The sequence below is a fragment of the Ambystoma mexicanum genome, chromosome 8 (assembly GCF_040938575.1).
Source record: "Ambystoma mexicanum isolate Mex_15411 chromosome 8, UKY_AmexF1_1, whole genome shotgun sequence".
NCBI lineage: Eukaryota > Metazoa > Chordata > Amphibia > Caudata > Ambystomatidae > Ambystoma > Ambystoma mexicanum.
This window is the reverse complement of record NC_090929.1, coordinates 1724961087-1724988068: the sequence shown is the minus strand read 5'-3', so window position 1 is coordinate 1724988068 and position 26982 is coordinate 1724961087. Positions and strand designations below refer to the sequence as shown.

The 26982-nt window shown below is 46.2% G+C and overlaps 1 protein-coding gene across 4 annotated transcripts in view; it reads right to left on the bottom strand.

Moving 5' to 3' along the window:
* Positions 1–26982, bottom strand: part of LOC138473366 (zinc finger protein 583-like) — a 159696-nt gene that overhangs the window by 105734 nt on the left and 26980 nt on the right. For 2 of the 4 annotated variants that reach the window (XM_069612051.1, XM_069612052.1), the window contains exons 3-4: positions 18652–18762; positions 15650–15778 (exon numbers count right to left, since the gene is read on the bottom strand). In XM_069612051.1, the coding sequence (XP_069468152.1) occupies positions 15650–15778; positions 18652–18762 (240 nt within the window). The remainder of the gene's footprint in view (positions 1–15649; positions 15779–18651; positions 18763–26982) is intronic. The other 2 variants (XM_069612053.1, XM_069612054.1) reach the window with 1 other exon arrangement.

Here is a 26982-nt window from a genome sequence, read left to right as displayed (position 1 = left end):
CTGTACCAGCAGTCTAAAGTGGGCTGATACCCAAAGGCTGGGCACTAAAAGTGCAAATAAATACTTTTATACATTAAAGTCTATTTAGATAATTATTTATAGAGGCAAAGAAATCATCATTTAAAAGTTTGATTTTAAAGAACATAAATGTGCGACATACCACCATGTACTACCACAGGGGAATGGAATCTGGGAGCAGAAATCCTAGCCACCACTCCCCTGAGAGTGCTTAGATGGTCTGAAATTCAAAAGTGAGGGATGGAAATATTGAGTAAATGACTCTTAACCGCAGAGAAATCATCTGGGTGGGATTCCATTCACCTTTGAAAACATATCTGTATTATTCAAGAATACACAACCATATGCATCTCATAACCAAATCACGAGTGACAGAGGCCAGGTCACACCGCCTCTGTACAGAACACCAGGGTAGGCATAGGTTCCTTGCTCGTAGTCCCCATGTAATGAAGATTGCACCCAACTAGCAAGGCCCAAGAAGGCGGAAACATCTCTGGGAGTTGCTTGTGTTAATAAGCGAAGTGGGCGTGATCTAGCAGTTTGGGCTTGACCACTTCCTTTGTGGGGGAGGTCAACACGGGTTTGCATACAGTTGGTTCCCAACTGTAATGACACAGATGAAAAACAATAAAGGAAAGACATTCCTAGGAGTTGAGGAGAACTGGCTCAAGAGTTGTTGCTTTCCTTACAAGTCTGGTATGTTAGAGAGAATTCTCATTTCTGTGACAATTCCCTTCAACCTTAGAGACCCCGAGCTATTTTGCTGGACTTTAACCCTGGAGTGAGTGAGACCTTTTTCTCACTCTCTCGTGTTGACCTGATTTGGATTATATGTTTCCTCTGTTTTTGGAGTCTGACAAACTCCATAGGCATCTACTTTTTGTATGCCAACACACAGCACCTTCAGTGCAGTGGCACAGAGAAATCATTTATATTTCTCATAAGGTGTAAATACCTTTTCTTGAGTGAACTACAGTTCCCAAGAATAGTAAAGTGCAATTAATCTTACTTACCATGGGGGGTGGGGTTCACCTACTAGCCCCCTATACCACCTTCTCATGTAACATGTTTTATGTTACCCTCACTACTTTACATGGCTGGTGGCAGTGGTTTAATGCTCCTACAATTGTGCTTTTTTACTGCAGGCTGAATCCTCAGCGGCAGTATAGCACCCATGGGTGACCATTTGTGTCAGAATTGCCCCGAGCCTCTTTTTTGCCCAGACGTGGGTTCCGTGCCTGCTGGGCCTAGGGACCCAAGCTACTCCTCACTGATGAGGCCCAACAAGGCTGAAACATGTTTGCGGATGCTTGTGGTCTCGTGCAGAAGGGATGTGGCCTACCAGTTCGGGCTGGACGGCCCCTTTTGGGGTGGGGCAAGCCTGATTTGCATATGGTCTTTCTCCTTCTGTAATGGCTTGGTAGGCGAAGAACGATGGTCTGGAGGGTTGCCCAGAGCAAAGCCAGTGATTAAGATTCATTCTAAACCTTCCAGTCATCACCTTTGATTTTGCGTTGCTGTGCAGAAGCTCCTTTTTCTAAATCGACAAGAGAAGCTCTGGAAGGGACGACTTCTCCCCTTGGGTTAGTGGGACCAACTAACCCCGAGACCAACTCCACTGGACCATCTTCCCCGATTGGTGTACTTCATTGCTGCTGCAAGAACCAAGTGCCAGGGGTCGAGAAAGCCGTAGTTTAGAGAAACGTCTGAAATCCAGCCAGAAGCTCCAGGTGTCTCCCAAGGACCCTCCAGAAGCAGGACAACCAGAGCTCAGGTCCCCTCATCAGAGTGCAGGACACAAGGAGTGAAGGAAGCCCAACCGGTATCCGAGATCCGCGGTGGTGCGGTTTACCGAGTGCTGAAACCGCGAAATGCTGCTGATCTGAAAAGAGCCATAGCTGCAGACGACCTCCAAATTCGCTGCAACAGGATAGAATCCAGCTGGACCACTGTTCTTCAAAGCAGAGCTACTGCTTAGACTTGGGGAATTTACCTCATTGTCTTTTTGGCTGTGCTCTTCTCAGTTGAGATTTGCACTGGCTGCCTTTGAGAGTTGATTCCAGGCTTTACAGGTTGTGACCCTACAAGTGGTTACAAAACGCTCTGTGCAAGACTCTATTATCTAAGAAGTGCCTGAGCACCATAGACTTTGCTCCAATTCACTTTGGCTGTCCTGACTCCCTGAAGACTCTTCTAGTCCAGTGACTTTTAAATTTCTTTCCCTCAGAGGTGGTAACTTGTTTTAGACTGTTATTGCTGGGAAAGGCTTGTCTAGATTTCATTGGAAGATTTAGTTGTCCTCACACATCTTGAGAACCTGCTTAACATTTGTTTCCTTCCTTTAACCTTTCCTTTCTGTAACCTCAGAATCTGCAAAGTATAACTAGTGATATATAAATGCCATTACTGTCCTTGTGAACGAAGTCCCCTCCGGGTGTAGGAAGTGTGTAAAAAGCATATCCAAAGAGTAGCCACTGTGGATTCCTAGAGAGTATTTTAAAGTATATTTGATTGTTACTTATCTTGCCCTTTTTAAAGTACGCTTATTTAAAAACGTATGTTAAATAAATAAATAACTATAACTGAAACCTTGAGTCTAAGTGTTATTTGAATACTTGCATTTGTGAATTTCATTGCTACAGCTCTACAGCTCACAGTTACCCCTCTTGAGATAGGTCTGGCTGCTCAGTCACACTACCAACTTGTGTAGTACAGACCTATGCCAAAAGGTGGTTTACCCAATACCAAGCTGATAAGTGTTTGGTATCCTCAAGAGGCCACGGATGTGGCCTCGAATTACACCTGAATCCCGCACTTGATTTGAATCGGATCAAGCTGAAAATATAACATACGAGAGCTGCTTGCGATGGCAATCATGGGAACTTCATCTTTGGGGATCACAGGAACTACATCGTTCACGCTCACAGAATCTTTAATACCAAAGTGCAGGGAAAGTCCACATTCAGGTAGAACAGCCTGAAAGGGGAGACTATTTGCGCATAATACCCAAAAGCATTGAACAGACTAAAAGATAGACACAAACATAAAAATGAGAATGTTCTTCACTAACAACAACGATGGTCAGTGCCTTCCCTGCGGCAGAACCTGACTTCAAACAGTGACGATTCGCTTTACGCTGGGCACGTTGCTGCACATAAATTGAGCCCCATGTAGCACTGTGCGACAAAGTCACTTAAGCTCAGACGAAGGTCTCACTGCAAGCGATCTCAAGGGACTTTGAGGGGAAAATAGGGTTGTATTGTCAAATGCATTACGAGTCGCTTGTGTCCCCTTACATTCTTGGAATACAGGCTCGAAGGTAACTGTAGAACTGACGCCGTTTGCAAATACAGCCTCTTTTACCATGCTCCCCATCAAAGGTTTGGGGGTATTTATCGCTTGCTGACTTTGGTGCTACCTTTAAGATCACACTTATTTCTTTAAGTCTCAACAACTTGCACTTTTTTCCCCCCCATAAGGGGGTTGTGCGTATTTCCAAAAAGCAAAGCAGCTACAAAACATGGGGGTTGTGGGCAAGCCCCCATATCAGGGAATTTGATTAGCTTACTAGACATGGCCCATGAAGTGAAAAATCTAAAAGAGCTGCCACAGCAAGGAAGGGGGGTGGGCTGGGTTCCCAAAGGGCAGTGATGTAGGACGATAGAACATAGCCGGGCAGACATTCATATACAAGTAGAGAGCTATGCACTGCAGCTAAGTAGGAGAATAAGTGCTCTGCAGAGACAGGTGCAGAAGACAGAGCTCCACACTAGAGGGGAGAGATGCAGAGAATGTGTGCTCTGTAGAGACAGGCATAGAGAAAAGAGCACCACACTAGAGGGGAGAGATGAGAGAGAATACACAGGCATAGAGCCAAGAGCTCTGCATTACAGGGGAGAGTTGAGACAGGCGTAGAGAACAGAGCTCCACATTACAGGGGAGAGATGAGGCAGGCGTAAAGAACAGAGCTCCACACTACATGGGAGAGATGACAGAATGTGTGCTCTGCAGAGACAGGTTTGGAGAACAGAGCTCCACACTACAGGGGAGAGATGAGAGAGAATACGTGCTCTGCAGAGACAGGCGTAGAGCCCAGAGCTCCACATTACAGGGGAGAGATGACAGAGAACGTGTGCTCTGCAGAGACAAGCATGGAGCACAGAGCTCCACACTACAGGGGAGAGATGAGAGAGAATATGTGCTCTGCAGAGACCGGCGTAGACAACAGAGCTTCACATTACATGGGAGAGATGAGACAGGCGCAGAGAACAGAGCTCCACACTACATGGGTGAGAGGACAGAATATGTGCTCTGCAGAGACAGGCTTAGAGAACAGAGCTCCACACTACAGGGGAAATATGAGAGAGAATGTATGCATTTCAGAGATAGGAGTAGAGAACAGAGCTCCACACTACAAGAGAGGGAGAGATGAGAGAATGAGTGATGTGAGAAGGTGTCTCACCCACTAGTCCCCGGGATCTGTCATGCAGGTGGCCAGGACACAACCATCGCTTTTGGATCCAGTTCTTGGGGGTGGACCAGTGCAGGAGGATCACCTGGGTGAGGGGTCTTCAGGGAGTGGGACACCAGATGGTGAGACGCTGTATCCCTGTCTAAACAGAGGGATATTTAGGAACTCTTACCCCCACCCACCCTTGCAACACAAACACTTTCACACGGACAGCCCGCTATGAGAGAAAACACAGAGCAGTTTACCCGACGTGTCCCAATACAATGGTCAGGCAATTACTGACCATCACACACACCTGCCTTCCATTAAGCTTCCCCACACGGAAAAAAGGCGGAGCACAAGAGCACACTCCGAGCGAGGCAAAGCACACGAGGAAACAGCAATTTCGAGATGGCAGCTGAAGAGAGAAGAAAGACGGCAAAACAGAAGGGGGATCGCATTCCTGCGACTCGTGTGAGGTGGAGAGGGCCGGAGCTCTTCTAACTCGGTTGCCGGAGCAGCCTTCCAACCTCTGCTGTCTGCCGTGCTCGTTGAAGCCACAGAACCTACTGTCGTATGAATTGCTCTCCTGCAACAGAGTTTTTTGCATTGTGAGAGAATACATGCTGAAAATATCCTGTTATTCACTGTATTGCTTCATTCATCGCTTTGCCTGCCTTGTCTGCACTACCGCCTGATCCGAAAATGGCGGGCGCAACGCGGCGCGAAATTGATGCTGTTGCTAGTTACTAGGAAACTGGGCCTCGATTTCACCCAATCCCCATCGCCGGCTGGCGAAAGAAAGCCTAGGAAAAAGGCCCCATTTGCCCCTTTGCGCCAGGCCTCCTCTACGGATCCTGACAATTAATCAAGACTACCACATTAGGTTATCACTATGACTCTTTTAGATGCTCCGTTAATCGAGATATCTCCCGCCCCTCCAGTCATTGTGCCGCCTGTCATCCACAACTTTACCAGGATGTATTAGTAAGTTAACGGCCCTAAACAGTGGGCCCACTGTCTAAACGCGGATTTTATCCCATTTTGTTGCATAACCTGCATAGCGACCCCTCTATTTATGCTGAAACTGCCCACACTATTGCATTGGCATAGCGGCCCCACTGTTTAATGCCAAACTAGCCTTCTGTTGTTGAACCTGCATAGTGGCCCTATTGTTTAATGCCAAACTAGCCTTCTGTTGTTGAACCTGCATAGCGGCCCCACTGCTTAAATGCTGAAATAGCCTATCTTGTTGAACTTGCATAGCGGCCCTACTGCTTAAACGCTGAAATAGCCTACTCTGAGACGGCTCCAAGTCCTCCGCCCTCATGGCTACCCTCCGAAGAGTCACCCTTACTATGGCAACCATCCTCCCTTTATTCAACTCAATAGCCCCTACTCACTTCCTACCTCCACTACAAATATTCTCTACACACACAGGGATCACTGCCTTCAGTAATCAGAAAATGGATACCTCTACCAACCTAACCAGCCCTACAGAATGGATCCAACTCTTTGCTCTACCGCCCACTCCATGGATTCATTGTCCAGTGAATGTCAGAAACTTGTATCTCGTATCTTAGGCTGCAAGACTCCGTCTAGGCAAGACATACTGCTCCCCCCCACCCCGCCAACTAAACCCACCCCCAGCTGGCCTACCACTTGCCTAGCAAAGACCACGGAAGTCACTGAAATATCTAGCCCCTCACCACCCAAGTCTCAGCACCGAGCAGACCTTCACTCATCCCGCCCATCCATCAAAGGAGCACTCATTAATGCTTGGTCCATGGTCGCCCACGCTCTCAACATTGCCGACCTCATCATCACTCACAACTTGGACTTCCTTGCCATCACTGAAACCTGACTACATCAGGCAGCAGGCCCAAATCTATCCCTAGCCATCCCAGAGGTATACACAATCATAAGGACAGAAGAGTTTCCGGAAAAGGAGGTGGAGTAGCATTCATAGCTAAAACGCTACTGGCCCTTAGAGCCACCCCCCATGCTTGCTTCCCATCAGTGGAACTACTGTCAGTTAAGGTCCCTTTCTCAGCTACCCAAACTATCCTTATGCATCTCATTTACCAACCCCCAGGACACATCTCCTTCTTTGAGGAACATATTACAGACCTGTTAACATGTAATACTAAACCAGGGTCGCAAATGATCTTGCTTGGAGATTTTAACTTGGGCCTCCATGACCCAAATGACTTTAATGCCACAGCACTGGAAAGCTCAACTTCCCAGCTCGGCTTCAACCACCGCATCACAGCACCGATGCATAACAATGGTCGAACACTGGATTGGCTGGCAGCTCCCATCTGCTCTACATCCATCCTCCAGAATGATCCCACCGCATGGTCTGACCACCACGGCATCTCCTTTGCCACCCAGTGGAATGCACTCCCGAACCTAAATCCTACCACTGCCCCTCGAATTCTCGCCAGAAACAACCGGAACATAGCGATCCAAAACCTACGCCCACTGATCCATAATATCTTGGACTCCTCCACCTACAAAGACCTAGATTCAGACAATCTAGTAGATCTCTACGACGACACCTTTGGTTCTGCCATAAATATAATTGCCCCAATCAAGCTAAAAAAAGCCAAACCTATAGACCATCTCAACAAATGGTTCACTCTGGAACTAAAGATCCTCCGGAAGGCCAAAAGAGCGGCCGAGTCTACATGGAGAAAATCCCCCACCACTCTCAACAAGGCGCTTTTCACCTCCGCTGCCTCCACTTACAAATCGGCCATTCATAACACAAAAAAGGAGACCTATAACAATAGAATCATAAATGCCAAATCCAGGACCCAGCAGCTCTTCAGCATCCTAAGGGAACTGGAGTCTCCAGCCCCATCTACCGAAGCTTGTGTGAAAGACGCAGACTGGTGTGCCAAAATACAGAAAGCTCTCACTGCCAAAAATCACACTGCTTCAAACCAAAATCGAATAAAAAAAATAAACATTTTTTTAAAAAAACTACTTGGTCAAGAGCTCCAACTCTACCCCCCTACCTAATCACCCCACCCCCCTCTGCCCACCTTTCTCCTTCTTGCCAGTCTCACCTAAAGAAGTCAAAAACATCATCAGAGGCCTAAAACCCTTGGAGATCTTTGCCCTGCCACAATCATTCAGGAAGGCGCCAAGGACTTGGCCCCCTTCATTGCTACCCTGATCAATTCCTTGTTCAAAACCAGTTCAGTCCCCAACAACCTCAAGGAGGCATGGGTTATGCCTCTACTAAAAAAAACGAATCTCGACCCGAACATCCCCACCAACTACAGGCCTATCACCACTATCCCCTACCTCTTAATACCAGATAGAGTGGCCTATCTACAAATCCGGAAACATATGGGAGGACAACTTACTTAGCCTCAGACAATCGGGCTTTAGGCCAAGACACGGCACAGAAACAGCCCTCTTTGACCTCAAAATCCAAATGGATGAGGCCAAGGATAATGGTAACTTGGCCATGCCCCTTTAGACCCATCAGCAGCATTTGATCACCAGATCCTCACCGATCATCTGACCACAGCAGCTGCCTTCTCTAGCAACGCCTCTAACTGGATACAGTCATTTCTCTCTAATCGAACTACCAGGGTATTCTCACCATCAGCCGACCCAATCCCTATCCACCGCAACGTCCCTCAAGGGTCCTGCGTCTCGCCAATGCTCTACAACATCTTAACAAAGCTCCTTTGCGACCGTCTTGACAACTTGGGTGTCACATACACGAATTGAATTACGCCTATACCCACGTTCTCATCACATTGACAGGGTGCTATGAAGATGACGCTAAACTGATTAATGACATTTATCTGGAGATCCAGTCATGGATGGCAGACCATAGCCTATGCCTCAACAATGAGAAGACTGGGCTTCTGATTGTCGGATCTCAAATACGCTTAAACAAATTAGACCCACGATACACATCCTTCAACATCGATGGGAATGTGATTAAAGTGGCCAAGGAAATTAAAACCTTGGGAGTCTACCCTCTCACTCAAGAAGCACGTGAGTGCCACTGCCTCCACCACAGCCGATACCAACAAGCTGATTAACACATGCAAATCGTTTCTATCACCCAACAGCTGCATTACGTTAGCCAGTGCCCAAGCATCTGAAGTAATGCCCCACCACTCTTTCAGATGCTGAGAGATTCTGCCTCCCACAGGGTCTTGTGGGTCATGGCCCCAGATTGGCTTCAAGACGGATGCAGCAGTGGCTGAGGGTAAAGATGCAGCTGCTGGGGCCAATTTAGCACCCCTTCCTCGTTCACCATGAGGGAATCTCTTTTGCCCCCTTTGTCGGCCCGTCCTCTTCCTCTACCAACTGAGGAATAGAAGAGAAAAGAACGACCCCTATAGGAAGATTAGCCCGAGTAGGGGTGCGGAGGTTGTCGAATGGAGGCGCTAAGGGACTTAGCCGCCGCCGCTTTGGGGGTCTGCAGCTTTTTGTATTTATTTTTTATTGTTTAATCAAAATAAGATTTTACAATACATTGTTGCTTGAGCATTTCATCAGGCGAACAAAACAGAAAAAGGCTTTGACAAGGCTTTGACAATAGTGGCAGGGTCCAAGTGAATGCATTGGGTTTTGAGAATATTTAACTATTTAGTGACCACTTTTGTCATTTAGTAGATTGTTCTCGATGTGTTCAATCATTTTGGCCATTGCAATTTGCCAAGCAGTTTTCTCGCCTCCTATCAACCGACACCACCATGTGTCCTCCTCGGCAAAGATGTCAAAGCCTGCCATTCGTGATAGATATTGTTGTCTGATGGCGCTGGTGGCTCAGCAGAGCATAATCACATGTCTTAGGGTCTCTTTTGGTGGATGAAGATCATTTTCACAAAAACGGCAGCTATTAGTTAGTGCCTGGCCTCGAATGTAGTGGATCTCATTCGTTTTGCATAGCTTCAGACATGCTCGCAGAATTAAATTTCGTGCCTGTCTGCTTGGACATTGTTTGACATAACTTTGCAACTCGTTTCTTTTTAGCGTGTTGCTTGGTAGATGGAGAGCAAGTTTCAGCTTTGCAGCATTGTCTATTGTGGAGGCCCAATCATTGTCTTTTATTTTGCTTAAGATTTTACATGGATTGCTGACGAGTTCTTCATTTGATACGATGTTATTTAGGACCACTTGATTTTCATTTTGCCAGGCTTTTAACATATCACAATTTCCAGAGTCCATTTCGAATTTCAGCAACCTAAAAACCTCATTGCTGTGGGCCATTCTACACTTCCTGTATAGCATAATAGAATTACAGGTCACTGTACATTCTAATGATTGCAGACTTAATTCTCGTCTGATGGCTGCCCCTGGTGTGGAATTCGGTAGGTGCAACACTTTGCGCCAGAAGAGTGCTTCCAACTTGGACCATAGTTGTTTTGGTATCGTGGGCATTGCTTCCACGCCATATGTTACTGTAGGCACCACCTTCATTTTGTACAAATTTATCGTGGGTATTAAGGAAAATTTTCCAAATTTGCCATCGATGACTTTAGCTTGTGCGGCTAATTTTTTCATCTTTGAGTATAGTTCCACTTGTATGCGATTTCTTTTCTTGAGCTGTCCATGATCACTCCAAGATATTTGAATTTTGCGACAATCTGAATGTTGGTTTCGCCCAGATGCCACTTAAAATTGCTTTTTTGTTTTTTCTCGCAATTTTGGAGAATCATGACCTTCGTTTTGCTCGTGTTGATTTCAAGGTAATTTTTTGTGGCGTGTGCTGGAAGGGAACTGAGTTTCCGTTGGAGCCCAATTTCTGTCTGGTCAAATATTGTCAGGTCATCCGCATACAAGAGATGACCGATCTGTGATGAACCCAGTTTTGGCGGAAAGGCCCTAATTGTTTCTTCTATGCTTTGAATGTCACCAATGTAGGTAAGGAAGAGTGCTGATGCCAGCGGGCACCCTTGTTTTATTCCTCGTGCGCTGTGAATCTCATCTGATAGCTCGCCTTCTCGGTTCAACCGTACTCTCAGAGTGGTGTTGTGATGTAACGCTTGAATAGGGGCTAATATGGCCTCTGGACAGTTCCAGGCTTTTAGTTTGTCCCATAGCAGCTGTCTCTCCATGCGATAAAAAGCTCGGGTAAAATCAATGTAGACTACGAACAGATGGCGTTTGTTCTGCAAGGTTTTGGCTTTTAGCGTGCTACATGCCAGAATGTTACAAGTTGTGCCTGCATTTTTCTTAAAACCAGCCTGGAAGGGATGGTTGCATTTGGCTGTAGCTGCCCATGATTGAAATTTGGTCATGAGTAGTGAGGCATATACCTTGTCCATCGCATCAAGTAAGGCAATCGGTCGGAAGTTCACCGGATCCGTTAGATTGCCTTTCTTGTAGATCGGAATTATGACCGCTTTGGTCCATAATTGAGGAATGGATTGTGTTTCAGCGCATCGGCGGAAGATGGCGCTCATCAAGCTGGCCCATTCTTCAGGATGGCTTTTCAGCTCTGCATTAGAGATGCCGTCTGGGCCTGGAGCTCTAGAATTTTTCAGTTTTTTGATGGCATCAAGAATGTCTTCTTCCTTTTCTAAGTTGATCCATTTTGCAGTGTTGCATTGTTGCTCTTGCGACGGCAGGCTGACAGCTGAGCAGAATGCTTTTTCAAAGTGCTTTTCCCAGGTATCTTGACTGATGTCATTTAAAATTTGGTTGCTTGGCGTTTTGTCCGTATCACGTATTAATGTCCAAAAGTCTCTGCTATTGTTGGTAATGAGGGCTTTGGTTATTTGTTCGGCGTCTTTGTACCTTTTTTTAATGTCTTTGATGTTGTCAAACACGTCTGTATTCGAGATCTAGCGAGCAGTTTGTAACGCTCTTCTGTATTCTCGCCTTTTCTCGACTAGTTCTTTGTTATAGACATGTTTGGTGATTCTTTTTGTTGCAAGCTCAATTCCCCTTTTTTGTTGGATATACGGGATCAGTAGAGGTTGATAGTCGATGGCGTTGGTGGCTGCCGAGTATGCATTTGCATTATACTTGGTAGTCACTTTGATGATATCTGCAGCATTTATTCTTACTCTTATGCCCTGCGCAGTGGGCTCAATATGTGTCGAGAATTTTGTGCTTTTTCTACTTTTTAGATTCCAGGCAGTTTCGAGCAAATTGTGGTAGCTCGTTGTTGTGCGACACACCTTGAAGAATTTGGTAATGTGTAATAGTGGCTGTGAAACAAAGATGTGATCGATAGTTGTAGCCGCGGGTGGGCGTTCCCACATTGATATTCTGTCTGCTTCTGGGAATGCATCATCAAGGTTGTATAGCCCATGTGATTTGCTGAACTTTAGCCATTCTTTGCCTCGTTGTGCAGACGCATGCTGGGCTGTCGTTGCTTTCTTTGGCTCCTTGCAGATGGCATTTAAGTCTCCACACATTAGTAGGAGTGTAGCAGGATATTCAATTGTGGCTACTACATACAGGTCGTCACATAATTCAATGAATCGTGTTGCAGTAGTTTTTGCTGGGTTCCAATATAGGTTGACTATGATAACATGGTTTGGTTCCAGTTTCGGATTTGCCATGCCTTGCCAGGAGACTAATCTAGCATCGATTGATTTGCCATAAGTGTTTTTTCTAATGAGGCTCCCGATCCATTGCGGCACGCTGTCATCAAGCCTGAGGTTGGACGTCCTTTGCTTCCCCTAGCTGCTGGGGCCAAGATTATTTGATATCCTTCCATCATTGGTGTATGCTGGAGCCAAGTTTCCTGGAGGCAAATGATGTCAAATTCCCCTAGATTGGGCCCACCAAGAGCCGTCAGATGGGAATGTCCTCGGGTGTTCCAGGAGCAAAGGGTGATTTGAGTTGCGTCTTCCTTGCTCGTGTCACCTGCCGCAGAGCCAACCTTCAGGGATGGCTATTTCTTACGGTGTGTGGTAAGTGCTTTAGGCAGCCAAGCCAATAGCCATTTTTTATTGCTAAGGGGTGTATCCTTTTTGTTTTGTGAGATCTTGGGTGCCGCTATTATTTGCATAGTTGTCCTTTTCGTTGACCTTGGGATATTATCTGAACGTTGATCTTTTGTTTCTCGGCTTTTCTCTCTTGATTTAGAGTGTACTTGTTCGTTTACAGATATGTGATGCTCTCTCTTGCCTGTACCGTTGCGGACCTTCTGATGTTGTGAGTTTGAATCATCCACTTTTTTTGGACCACGATTTTTCTGGTATTTAACCTCTGCAGATTTGTACCGAGGTTCCCTGTGTACTGATTTGGCATGTTTGTCTCTAGTTACATTTTCCTGTCTGCGTAATGAGGCATCCGGGCTTTCGTGAACCTTGTGAACCGGTGAGTCTTCAATGTGAAATCCGCAGCTGTAGATGTCGTGCTTGTATTTTAGAATCTTTTTGTGCACCGTGTATGGAATTCAGGTGGAGCAGGGTAGCTGCACCGGATCGATTGTGCCATGGTTCCACAAATTTTATGTCTGCCGAATGTATGTCTTGTAATTTCTCAATTTGGCTAAATATGGCCATGACAGATCTTCTGTTTAGAATGACATCGTCAATGTTGCACTTTCTCTGTGTCATCCTTATTATCCACTTGTAACTCGTTTTTCTGTTGAGTTTGCTGTGCGGGTCTTTTACTATTTGCCCTCGAACATTTTTGTCCGCACGGGTTCTCCTACTGGGTTCATTTTTTCCGTTTTGGCTAATCGTGGGTATTGATCTCTGTTATGATGGTTTTTATATATTGTTCTGTCGTGTTTCTCATTTTGGTCACCATGAGGGGTGGAACGTGTGTCTTGACGTGAGATTTGGGATTTCTCTTGTTTTGGAGGGTGGGCACTTGGTTGCCGGTCAAACTTCTCTCCCCCTCCTAAATTTCTTTTCTTGGTCCGTTTCAATAATGCTTCTGTTTTGTTTCCCGTATTTAGTTTCTTTGTCAAGCTTCTTCGTCGTGATGTTTACTTCTCTATGCCGCATGGCTGGCTCGGTGATTTGAGTGTTGTGTCAAGCGATTGTGTTTTTCCTCTAAGGTTTCAAAATTGCGCTCCTTTTGGGTTTTATTGTTGTCACTTATGATTGTGGATGCTTCATGGTGAGTATGTTGTCTACATTCTCTGACTTGACTAAGTTGCTCCGGTGTTACTATTGAGTTTGGGTCATCGTCGGGGTAGACGCTGAGATTCATTAATGTATCTGCCGTATCTGAACCTTCAGAGAGGTTTCTTGCCGCTGAATGTCTACTTGCGTTGTCTCTTATATTTAACTCATTCTCTCTTGCAGATACTGCATTACCGGTGGATGCCTTTCAATTTTTTTCTACAGGCGAGGATGTTGCTCCCGATGGTTGCCCTCTGCCTGAGGGGTCGTGATTGCAGCTATTTTTTTGAGATACGTTGTTGTGTTTTTGAGATACAGTGTTGTTATTTGTGGTTACTGCCGCAGGTCTCGCACCCAATTTTTCTTTGCAATTATTTGTTACCCGAGGGTTGGAATGCACAGTTAAATGCTCTTGTTCTGAAAAAGCCGTCTTTTTGCAAGCATCTGGCATTGGAGATTGTGGAAGATGAGGTTGCTCCTGTAATGAAGATTCAGCAGCCAATTCCTCGAAGTCCTCCATGTTTACTCCGATTGACTCTGAATTGTGTACTGTGAGTAGATTTCTCTATGTTAGTACAAGGAGTTTGAGGGCACTGCAAGTCTGCGCTGAGTTCATCAATATCAACGTCGGAGTGATGAACTGTCTTTGTTTTCTTTGTCGCACTGTCACTATGAGCAGGATCTTTGTTTATTGGAGTATCTTCCTTTAAAGTTGGCGCTTTATTAGGACTGACTTTTGTTGATGTCTCTAGGATCTGACTGGTAGGTTTTTCACTCGATTCCGGCCCGTTTTCCATCCGTTTATCAGCTTTCCTTTGTTTTTCTGTGTTTGGGTGATCATGTTCCATGTCAGGCGATTGATTGTGAGATTGTGAGTTGTTTGGTGCGACTTTGTCTCTCAGTGCTTCGGATTCATTGGGGGTTGGTTTGTTGGAAACTTCTGGAGATTGTGATGCAGGTTCTTCCGCCTGCTCTGACCCATTTTTCTTCTCATGGTCAAATTTTCTTTGTTTTGCTGGCGGCATCTGCTCATTCACTGCAGCAAGCATTTCAGCATCGGAAACTTCAGCGAAGTGTTTAGATTTAATTTGTGGCTGAATTTCAAAGAAGTCAGTCAACATGCCTAGTGTGAAATTTGAGCTATTATTCGTGCTGCCACTCATGGAAAGGTGTACTTTTCTCTTATGGGTGTTTGCTTTGTATTTCAACTGTTCATTTTGTTTCACGTTTTGTTTCTTTTTGGCTTGTAAAGGATCTCTCATGTTGGTTGGTGCACATGTGTCTCTTGCTCTTTTCTTACGGTTTTGAGCAGTTGATAGAGTACTTTCTGAGTATGCGCCTGTATGGTGTCCTGGCGGTGAAGGCGACCACTCTGCCCCGTCTAGGGGGATGTCTGTTTCACTGGGAGCATGTACTTGAGCCGTGATGCTTTGTGGTGTAGCAAGTCTAATTTCGTCACTTAGATTGAGTTCAGCTTGTAACACGCAGGACATTAGAGTCCGTTGTACAACTGTGCGTCTGTGCTCGTGACTCTGAACCTTGGCCATCTCCTGCCGTAAGTCTGCTGTTATTTTATCCGACTGCAGAAGGGCAGCGTTGTTTTTACACAATGCTTTGGTTGCACGTGCAACGTGCTCATGAGTGCCTCGCACGTCGACTGGCTGAAGGCCACAGCTATTGCTTTGCCTGGTCTCCCCTCCGGGGGACCTCGACTTGGCTGATACGGCTGCGCCAAGCCACGCTACAGTATGCGTCATTACCGCTTCGCTCGACGTGTGTTTCGGCGACGGCATTCTCACTTCTCTTATGCTCACTACCTCTGCTGCCGGTAAGCTTGTTAGGACATTGGGGAGGGAGGGCATGTTGCAGTTTCTTACGGGGGGTACACCGTCTGCCGCTCTCTCCGCCTGTGCATTGGGCATGGTCAACATATGAGGGCATGGTGCACGCTTCATGGCAATCCCCGTGTCTTCATTGTTTACACTCCCACCCCCTTTTTTCGAAGTGCGTAGGCGCATAGCTTCCTCCATGCAGAGGGGGGCTGGGATACAATGTGAGATGTTGTGCTTGGCCTCAGTTTAAATATATTATGTGCAGCGTGTTAACTTACCGCGTGCACTTGTTAGGTGGATCTCCTCCGCGGTCAGCGGCCCCCACCGGACCACAACAGACCACTTCTTCCCCACTTCCACTCCGCGCGGCAAATGCTGTTTTAGGCTGTGTGTTGCTGCAGCTCCTCCTGGCAATGAAAACAGCAGAAAGACTTCAGTAGTGGACCACAACAGACCACTTCTTCCCCACTTCCACTCCACTCCAAACTATGATCCACCTTGCTGCCAAACAACCTCGAGCCATCGAAGGGCATGTTGAGCAGTCTGGCCTGCACGGTGCAAACCTGCACAGTACAGTGCTTGCAAACATGGATCTGATGATGCTGTCAGCAGTATCCAATCCTGACTGGAGACATTCTCCCATTGCCTCCTTGCAATCTTTAACTAAATTCAGGAAGCCGTCCCTTTTCTCGCCCTCTGGAACGTGATCAGCCGCCATGGCAACACAATCCCACAGGGTGTAAGAAAATCTAGCTAATGTACATGTAACGTTAGTAGACTTCAAGGCCATGCTGCCTGATGAGAAGACCTTACGTGCCCCTGCATCACCTTTCTTATCGTTTCTATCCCAGGGGATAGAGGGATAGGCAGACTCGTTGACATAGCAGCCTGTACTACTAGACTCTCTGTGGTAGGATGTTTTGTAAGATAGTCTGGATCACTGCTCTGGAGCTTCCCAATTGGCCACAACCTTCCTCTGAAGGGCTTTGTGGAAGGGTAAGATCAGGTCCTTCTGAGGTCCCTGATCTAGAATGTCCGTCATCCTGCTCATATGGTGGAAGCCCTACTCCACCCCATATACTCTGACTCTGTTCATCAAATTTCTGTAACCCGAGTCAGCATGCTCTGACAGGTCAGGCCTGCCCAACTCCAATTCTGGAGAAGTATCAAGTCCACTAGCGGACTGCAGGGAGTCACAGAGGTCTTTCATCCTTGATTGTGGATCAATGTGCTCTTAAGGTACATTTTTTGTGCCAAACTGCACCCCAAAAGGTGAAGTCTCCTCATCACAGACACTTTCGACTTCATATATGGAGGACATTGACTTGAAAGTATTTTTTCGTTACAGGTTTAAAGATTTTCTCCTGAACTGATACGGGCCTTGATGAAATCGAAGATTCCGTCGACAATGTCGAAGACAGCTTCGATAAAGGGGTTGATTTGTCAGGAATCGCCCTCGACTTCGGCGTCTAAGTAGTCAGCGTCGACACAATCGTCAAATGCTTTGACGATTTCAACTTTTGACCGCATCAGGGATGGACTTGATTGTCGAGTTGATACCTGCGACACCTTTTCGTCAGGTCCAGTTTCTCGACGAATAGCCGGCTTACTCATTTTTGCCGAGATAGCCTTCGACTTCCCGAAGAAGCGACCGGGGCATTGCTCTTGCATGGCTTTTTTGAGGGGCGGGGGGGGGTCGAGGCTGCATTCTCAAAGATATGCATCATCTCCACTCTGAAAGCGTCCCATTTACTAGGGGAATATGACCTAGTCGGGCACCTGATAACCTCTGTAAGGGAGTCTGAGGAAGAAGAGTGAGACCTATGGTGTCTCTTGGTCACCTTCTTCGAAGAAGATGATGACTGCCTCAATCGGCTTCCCGACCAAGACCTCTTCGACCGTTTATGCCGAGTGGACCGTTTATGCCGAGTGGAGTCTCTAGACTCCCCGGATTTCTTTTCCTGCTTCGAAGAAGACTTCGAAGCTTCATTCCCCACCACCAGCTTACCCCAGCATTCCCTGAGAGCTTTTTCTATCATGGACTGATGGAATCCAGAGTCTTCGGTACGGTGCCTGGAGGCCAGACACCAAAGGCCAACAGGGCGACGGTCGGTTATGGACATTTTAGCCCTGCAGTCGTAACATTTTTTAATCCCGACTTTGGGTTGATGGTGCTGAAGATGACGACATTTATCCACAGAAAAAGTGCTCCAAGCTAATGCTTTAGAAAAAACGGAACCGAAGCCAATGGGTGCTGCACAAGCTATTTATACTACTGAGGACGTTGCCGCTCCACGGCGGCCCCTAAGGGACATCAACGCCACGACATTGTGCGCAGCGCCCTCTGCCGAGATATATATTTTTTTCAGAAGCAGCAAAGCTGGCGAGATACGAATATCAAAGATGAGGAATACGTGGACGGACACAATCCATTTCGAAATAAGAGATTTTGAATGGCAAAGAGACTTTGGCACAGACGGTCCTGATGTTGAGGTTTATAACTGCATCCTCGTGCTAGAGAAGCCAGCGAATGTGCTAAGCTATAGTGTGCCGCCTTGTCCTGTGCTGAAAACGTGGGGAAGGGAAGCCAAAAGCTTGAATATCCTGACATATGATTTCATGAACACTTTTCTTTTGCATAACATTATTTACCACACCATTTGTATTGAAGTAAGCGTTGGCAATAGGTTTATTAGTATAGGTGCTTTTATTTTGACAGACTCGACTAGGACTGCATTATTTGCTGGTCGTAGCTTACTCCCATCATTAGATTTAGGATAAGAAAGGTGTTTTTCAAACACAATTTAAGATCAATAAACACCCTTGAACTGGGATCACATGTGTCTGCCTTACTGTTTGATACCATGCCTTCCTGAGAGTGATCTGCAGAGATAGGAGGCGAGACCAGAGATATGCAATGAAGGGGAGTGGGAACACGTGCATTGCAGGGATAGGAGGAGGGAAGAGAGATCTGTGCTGCAGGTGGAGAGAGAACATGTGCACATCAGAGACAAGAGGAGAGAAGAGAGATATGTGCTACTGAGATGGGAGTAGAGAATACTTTTCACTCCGGTGGTGAGGGAACGAGTATCTCCTACATGCGGCCACAGTAGTGGGATTATAGTAGCTTTATGGTACCCACGGTACGTGCATCGCCACTCTTTCAAAGTTGTCAAAGTTGTCAACCTTGAAAAGAATTCAACGCACCTTCAATTCAGACAAACTATCTTAACTCAATTTTTCTTACATCTGGAGATAATCTTCCAAAATGCCTACTCACTTGGACAAGGGCTGACTCTGCCCCTTATTTCCATGTCGACAAGGTCTGCAAAGCTTGCATCTTCCATTTCTTTTGGTCTTAATGAAAACACAGAGGTGGCAATCAGAGGGCCTATTAAAAAAGAGAAAAGGGACGTTAATACAATTGATTGCAAAATGAAAACACGCCATTAGCATTACTATGGAAGACACTTTCTTTGTTTATTGAGCAGGAACTCCCAGAGGGGTAGGTGTAGAACAAGCATTGTGCTTTTATGAACCAGTCTAATTGCTTATGTTTGGCTTCATGAAACTGGCACAAAAGCAATTCCATTTGGCAGTGTCTGGCTTCATGAAACTGGCACGCCACCAATTCCATTCCCTAAGTGCAAGGTTTTCATAAGCAAGGATCCTGGTGCTTATTGACTGGAATTCCCTCACCCAGAGGAAAGGACTATTCCCTGCATTGCTCCCTCCCCTAACAATGCTCCCATCAACTAAAGCCTAATCCTTGTTGCTTTCCCTCCACATCATCGAGAGTGGCATTACCCTATGCTCTCATCTCCCACAGCCCACATGGCAAAAATGCCCATCCTTTGGCCTTCCATAGACTATACTCCTAAAACCCCAAACTGCTCATCCCACCCTGACTAGAAACTCTGCGACCCAGAGCAGATGCGACCCCCTCCTGACCCTTGCATCCTGTCGATGGAATTACAGATCTGCAAGAAACAGGACTTCTATCATCGACTGCTTTGCCCCATAATCCCTTCATCAGGGATGTCATTTAGGGGTCGCCATGGGTCTCCCTTGCGACCCCTGAGCTCTCCCTTGTGACCCCCGAGCTCTCCCTTGCTACCCCTACCAAAACAATGTAAAAGAAAAACTTTTTTTTTTTTACAAATTTAATTTCCTGGCCTGTGGCCAATCCCATGTTGTGGCTCTTTGTTCCTAGAGTGGATGGCTTTCTTGTTTAGGATTCTTTAATAAAAAAAATAATTGAAAAAAGGGGGTTCCACACACTTTGAGCAGTGACCTTAAATACGAAAGACTAGGAATAACAAATAATTTGTCTTTCTGGAATTCTATACAATAATTGCTAGACTCATTCAAGGTTTATTTCAGGCACATTTCATGGGTGAGTCACTGATTTGCTTAAAGGCCTCAAATTCACAATGCAGACAAGATACACCAAAAATCATTTAGAGTAGAATAAGCATCCATCTCGGACTGTGTATTTTCCTTTTCGCAAGCTGCAAACATAGCATGTTTTTTCTGCCGATACATATGGTGTTCCATTCTGATCACATTACAGTGATATTGTAACCATATTGTTTGTGGTGTAGTTAGGAGCAATGCTATGTGATGCCACTTCCTGTTTAGTCCATCGGTTCCTGTGATGTCACTTCGGGGTGGGTTCAAATGAGGTCAAGGGTCATATGATGTCCCGTCTGCTACCCCAGGCATTTTGGTGAAACAACTCGTCCACAGCTGCAGCACCAAACCATCTACGTCACACTTGCCCTTCCTGTTGCGGGGGAGGGTTTCCATTTCATCGTGAACATGAACCGGGTGCCCTTACGAGAGCCCAAGCAATGCCACACCATTCTCACTTGAACAGGTGCCAATCAGCTATCGTTATGACCTACTCTCATCATCTCAACATCATTCTCCTTTACTGCTATCCACAATCAGCTGGGACATTTTTTGAAAAACTCAAAATGTTCCTCAATGTAGCTGTAAAATGCCCTTTATACTGATGTAGATGTTACAAAATGAAAGTTAAAAAAAAAGTCCTGCTTCACCTTTGCAATAGCAGGTATTGGAGCTCATTTGGATGCTCATACTCTCCCCCTTGCCATCAGATCTGATTCATCCCACTCCTCATTCCGCAGAAAACTTAAATCATGGCTCCTCACAGTGAGTCAGTAGTACTCTCACCTGTGCTGATGAACTGTACCTTGAACAAACTTCTGAGAACCCTTGTATTGTACACTGCAAATTGTATATTAACAGTGCAGCTAGCTTTCAACATAGTGGAAAAATTTGAAGGGCAGCCGTGCCCTACTCAGCCTGGTGACTATGCACAAAATACAGCGTGAAACCCATTGTACAGAACCCAATAATGGTGTGCCAGCAGTCTAGTTATTATATTGGTTGTGAAGACGTAACCAAGGCCGTCCTAAAATTATAGGATAGTAAGCAGTCTTGATAAGATCAAAGGCAATCTTCTCTTGATGAGTGGAAATGCAGAACCCTGCTGGCGTACTGGAAAGCTTAAAACGACTATAAAGAACTGTACCCCGGCATTCCCTTTGTCCGCCTCTCCTTTTGGGCTCCAGTTACTCTGACCCTGTCTTTCCTCCTTGGGGGTATTTGTGGAACCTGCCTGCCCTAACCTCTTGATCTTCCCCACCCTTAGCTTCTTCCTATCAAAGTACACCAGGGTGATCTCGAACCCAGAAGAGCGGGGTTTGGAGACAGGTAAGTGGCGGGTCAAGTTATAAGTGAAGGGTTAAGTTGTATATTGTGTGCCACCCTACACCTGTCTCCCTATTGGTGCGTCGGAGGATCACCCCACTACACTAGGATGAGGAACATAAGCCAATTTGTCATTTAAATATTCAAACCACGGTGGAACAATGTAAGTAAGGCCTCCTCTAGCCACATGGTTTAAACCGAGTTACATAAGACAAATGGGCCTCATTACAAAGTTGGAGGTAGCCATGCCCTTAATAAGATCATGGCTACCCCCAAACTCGGGTCCGGCTCTGGGTCCCGCGAAAGGGGAATTACCGTGCCATTCTGACCTTGGAGTGCCCGGTAATTTCCCTTTTGCAGGACCCGGGACGTCCCCATTCCCATTTAAGCCCCAATAGGGCTCAATGGGAATGGGGAGGATGGTAGCAGCGGTACCGTTCATAACAGTACTGTTGCTACCATCCAGTTCTGCTCGCGGTTACCGCTCTGCACGCCTGGTCTGAGCAGAACTTGTAATGTGGCGGCATGGTAACAACGGCGCCGGTAGCACTACCGGCGCCGTTGTTGCCTTACCGCCACAGACGTAATGAGGCCCAATATATCCTGATCCCCTTGAGCGAAATCTAGCAGAGACTCATGGGTAGTATATGTTAATTCCCTGGAATGCTTCCAAGCATACCCTTTAGACTGGCCAAGAAACCTACATATTCAAGTAAAACAGTCTATTGGCTGTTACCAATGGGGTGGCCAAAGCCAGAACACTGGCAGCAGTTAAATTAGAAATGATGTAGCCAACCGCGGCCTTGTCAGAGACAAAAGAAGAAGTACGAAGGGTAAATTGTACCGTACAAGTGTCCAATTATTCTCAGAGTTTTCTGGGGTTCCATCAAACTTGCCAGATGATCTAGCAGCTAAAGCAAGGGGTCCAATTGGGCTGGATCCATTGCAGCCACAATCTATCTCAGTGTGGCGTCTTCAACCTTCAGACCCTGCACTTCCATGGTAAGTGCTTGCACTGCAGCAATCAATTGCTGCATTTGGTCCATATTGCTTCCCTGACTTTGGCATCGCAATCTGTCTGCGATTGACATGCCTCTTTCGCCAGACGTCGAGCCCTGGAGAAAAACTGTCTTATCGCTACTGGAAGACACTGTGCCCAGAAGTAGAAAACTAGGCGATAGTGGACCCCTGAGCAGTAGCAAAGAAAAACCCTCATAGGGAAGAAATACCTTGTAGATGGTAAGGCTCTTGTGATGCGTAGAACGACTGGGTGCCAGGAGTAACAGAACTGCAACCCGGAAATCAGGATGGTAAGGGTTGTGCAATAGGATTCCAGGAGCAGCACAAAGTGGTTCCGGCAACAGGAAAAATAGCATAGAGAGGTAACTAAGAGAAGAAGGCTGGGAGGCAGAGCGAGAGGAGGAGAGAACCAGGAAGGAACACAAAAAGGAGCACTCGCTAAACAATAAGTGCGACGCGTGGCCACAATAATTCTTACCGTAAATATACGGAAGGAGATCTGTTGTGGCGTCTGCGTTGCCGGCGCCATCTTGCTTTGGACATAAAAAACCTCAAGCAGTGTAGCGTGCAAATCCCATTGCGGCCGCCTTGTTGGAATTGCCAAATTAGCCGTACAGTGTGGTGAGAACATAAACACCACTTCCTCCCAAGGGACCAGGGCTGCGGAATCATGACACTAGATGAAGGGAAAATATCACTTGGGAGCACAAAAGGCCTACATCGGTTGAGTTGAGGCCAGATAGTGTCTATCCTGAAAGAGGGGCTATGTTCTCAGCTACTGACTCTCCTCTCAAGAGCAATCAGGGAATTGCAAGTTGCATTTGTTTTTCATTATTTTTTTTAATTGTATTTGGTTATACAAAACCTCAGAAGAAAAATGTACATAATTATAAATAATAAAAGGATTTACATAAATTAATTTCATAACAAGCTATTTCTCATGTTCCTTAATAAACATAACAGATCCCAATTTCTTAATAACTTTTAAATGTTACCGTCACGCTTGTAATTGCAATTGCAATATTCTTACCACAGTAGACCCTTTGCCAAAATTCCTCTGTATTCAACCATTCAACTTCATGAAAGAATTTGGAGAGCACGTTGTGCTTCAATGGCTGTAATGTTGAGCATTGTAGGAAAACATGTTGCAGGGTTTCAACATCAAAATCTACAGATATTACACTCATTTTCCTTATATCTTTTGTGTGAATATGACGGAGACATTTCAAGATATCGGAGTAAAGTGCCATCTTTTTTATTCTCCGACACTATATCGCTAAATAACTTGTAACAACCGCTTCTATCACAAGTCTCGCTCCAGTCCATCATTAAGTTTTGTCTTAACAGCTTCTGGATTCAGAATTGCATTTTCACGACCGACGTTTAAGGTATTTAAAATGTTTAGGCAATTCGCTTTAAAATACTTCATACATCCTGAATCGGGCTTCTCCATCTCTCGGAACAAACCGTGATCTAAAGTGTAAAGTGTTAGCTGGCTGTGTTAGTTCCATTTGTTTTAGTTAAAATGAATAGATCCACAACTTTTTGTAAATACACCACAGCGTTGTTTTGGCCAAATGTTGCTTCCTATTTTTATCTATACCTAGCGTCCAATTTCCAGGGTGGTTAGGGCAATGCGACCACATATGGTTAAACACCAGAAATACAAATGAGAAGAAATATGAGGGCTTGTAAATGAATATAAAATACCTGATTGAGGCCGGGCACTTTTGGACATTGGCAGACTCTACTGTTTAACATTAAGGACCAGCATACATATGTATAATACACCACCGCTGCAGTGCAGATCTGCTGTTAAATTAGAAAACATGGAGGGGATACTACACAGTTCCTCCATGTGCACATTTCAGGGTGCATGTAACTTTGGAGTCTGGAATCTCGACCTTTTGCCATTGAGCTGCTGGAATATCTTTGGACTGTGCAGAGCAGAATCAGACAGGTAGCCACTATAGGGATGTCCCATGAGCCAGAGGCTGGCTCAGGTGTAACCCCGATGCTGTTTTTAATAATGTAGAGGAATAGTGTTGGTTTGGAAGAGCACACTTTTTCCCCAGGAAACCAACTACACTTGAAAAACCTCAGATACTTGCGCAGCTTTTGTCTGTGTGTGTGCGCGCTCCAGTTTCCAGCTCCTCATTTTCCGATTGCCCGCCGTATATTTTTTGCTGATGATTCAATCTCATTCAGCATTTGAAAGAGAAATAAACTGATCTTGTGTTGATGGCTGGTGTTAGGGAGAATTCTCTGTTAAGGCTAATTTCCCAAACCTAGTGAGTCCCCCAGCAGCTTTGCTGGATTTCTTGGGGTTTATTTTTTTCTCCTGCTAAGAGTGAGACTCTTTTTCTCACACTCTTAGGCATGATTTGAGGATGTCCTTTGACTATGTAATGTGTTTTATGGGCTATGGGGTCTTTTACTCCATAGGACTTCATGTGTTTTTGGTATGCGTCTTATACAGCACCCTCAGTGAAGTAACACACCACTTTTGTTGCAATGTTAAAGATACCGCCGGGTTATTTATTTAATATTAATTCCCGGGTTGGGTCTTTTTGCCAGGACTCGGTTTTAAAATGGCGTTTATGTCCGCCTCTGAAACTCTAACCCAAGACGAGCCCTTTGTTCCACTTTTTGGCGTGCTTCTGCACCGAAGCCCTCCAAATGATGCCACTCTGTCTGGGGTCTACAGGATGTGTGGGAGGGGGATTAGGCACCCTGGACTGAGTTGCCTTGGCAACTCAAGTCGCACTCTTGTGTGAGTGGCCCAGTGGTTAGCATGTTTGAGTGACAGCTAGGCTGTTGAATGGGGGTTTTTCTGCATAAAGCAGGTCTTTGGGGACTGGAACTTCAGAAGTCGCCACAGGACCTAAAGAATCCGAAGAGGGGAGAAGCTGAGAAATCTACGACGACGACACCACCGGTGAAGCCCTGCTGTAAAGAACTCACCACTTCCCCAACGACAGAGGAGATCTTCTTCTAGGAGAGTCTTCTTCCCTTTGAGCTGGTAGGACCAACCAGTTCGCCTTTTTCGCCTTCCAGGACGTCTCGTGGTCGAATCGCCCGTGCCAAGCACCCCAGCGGCCGGATATACAAGCTTCACCACTGACCGTGAATAAAAGGGTTGTACCTTTTAATCGGGACCTCCGCGGCTGGTTTCATCCCTGGCAGTGCAACGACTTTCACCTTTCTTCCTCGTCGAGATCATCTCTTCCTCTGGTCGAAGCCACGACTTGCACCCGCTGCCAGGAACAACTGCCCCCGCTGGAACGTTCTCACCATTTAAGGTACTGTGTCCGGCCTGGCCTCCCTTGCAACGGACTGTCCAAGGTGTCCCGTAAATCCTTGACTTTCCAACTGGGTTGGCCTCCAAACCTTCTAACTTCATTTTTCTGAACTGATCCAACCTCTTGTGACATTTTCTGCAAAGACATCGAGTGCATTTCCACTGTGTGATCTTGGGCACATTCAGCCTTGCTCTCTCCAAGAGTGGGCCTGGCCTATGTAGGGGAGGACTGGTCCAGGAGACCCCCCTCACCTGCGTTTTCTCCCCAGGTGAGGGCAATGGCTCGTAGGGCGCCCCCTCATGCCACCCGGGCCCAGGTGGTGGAGGGTTCACCCGCTGGAGACATTGCCCACACGTATTGATTGCCCACACGTATTGATTGCCCGCACGTATTGAAAATTTAGCTAGGCCCAGAAACCATTTTGTCTAGTAAAGATGGTGTGAGCTCAGCGCACTGTAGCGCGGCCCCCACCCTTGGAGTGTCTCAGTCATCCCTGTCGCCGCAGCACCCTGGCGGATCCGCTGCGAGCACATTCCCACGAACAAGACGGACATGAGCTAGCCTAATACACTAACATTGTAACAGTTCACCTCCCGCAGTGTATCATCGCTCCCAGCATGACCCGGCCAGCAGGCCTGGACAATGAAAAGAACGGTAAAATGGTCATCAGATGGCAGACAGTCTTTATATATTAATGTCAAGACCACTCGCAAAGTATGCTTTATTCCACAAAATCTCTTATATTACAAAAGCCTGTAGAATGTATAAACATAAGAAAGCATGCTTCCATGATATAAGCAATGGCGAGCCCACACCATTGCAGTTGGATGCTAATAATAAAGGAGCGCTCCAGGGATCTGTTTGTTACGTGTATCACTGGGAAACCTACCCTCCATGGTTTTGCGCCATAACCAAGCTAATGCTGCTAGAGTACACGAGAAGACGAATGTAACTATACTATGGACTCATGTGAAGGATGCGCGAGAATGCACTCGTCATGTGTGTATGTCTAAGCCCCTTATGTGCCACCACCGTCACGTACAGTGGCGGGTCATTTTCTATGTACTCCACCAACCCGACTACTACCTCATTTACTGTAAATGTATATGCATGTAACTAAAATACTGTAGCTGTTAAAACATAGTGTACGAATACGGTGCTCGGACTGGGTATAATCGAGACACATCCAGCAAAGTTTAAATGCATGTTTTGAAGTGATTTGAATAAGTATTATAGAGAGTGTTCAAATGTTTGTGATGTCTTTACCTAAAATCGGCAACACACGAGGGAGATACCTTTGTGAATGCGTGCAAGGCCATTCCCCCTCCCACCCTGCGAAGGCTGCCAAGACATGAGAGCAGAGGCCCGCTCTGCGCTACTCCACCTCCCCCAACCAGACTGGAGCCGCTTCAAAGATTTGTAGCCCCCTCTGCAGCACCCAAGGCCGCGGCCCGCCACCTGCATTATTTACAGCACAGCAGTAAACCTCTGCCTGAACACACGCGCCCCCTCGTAAACCCCACAACCCACCAGACCATCTTAGACTTATG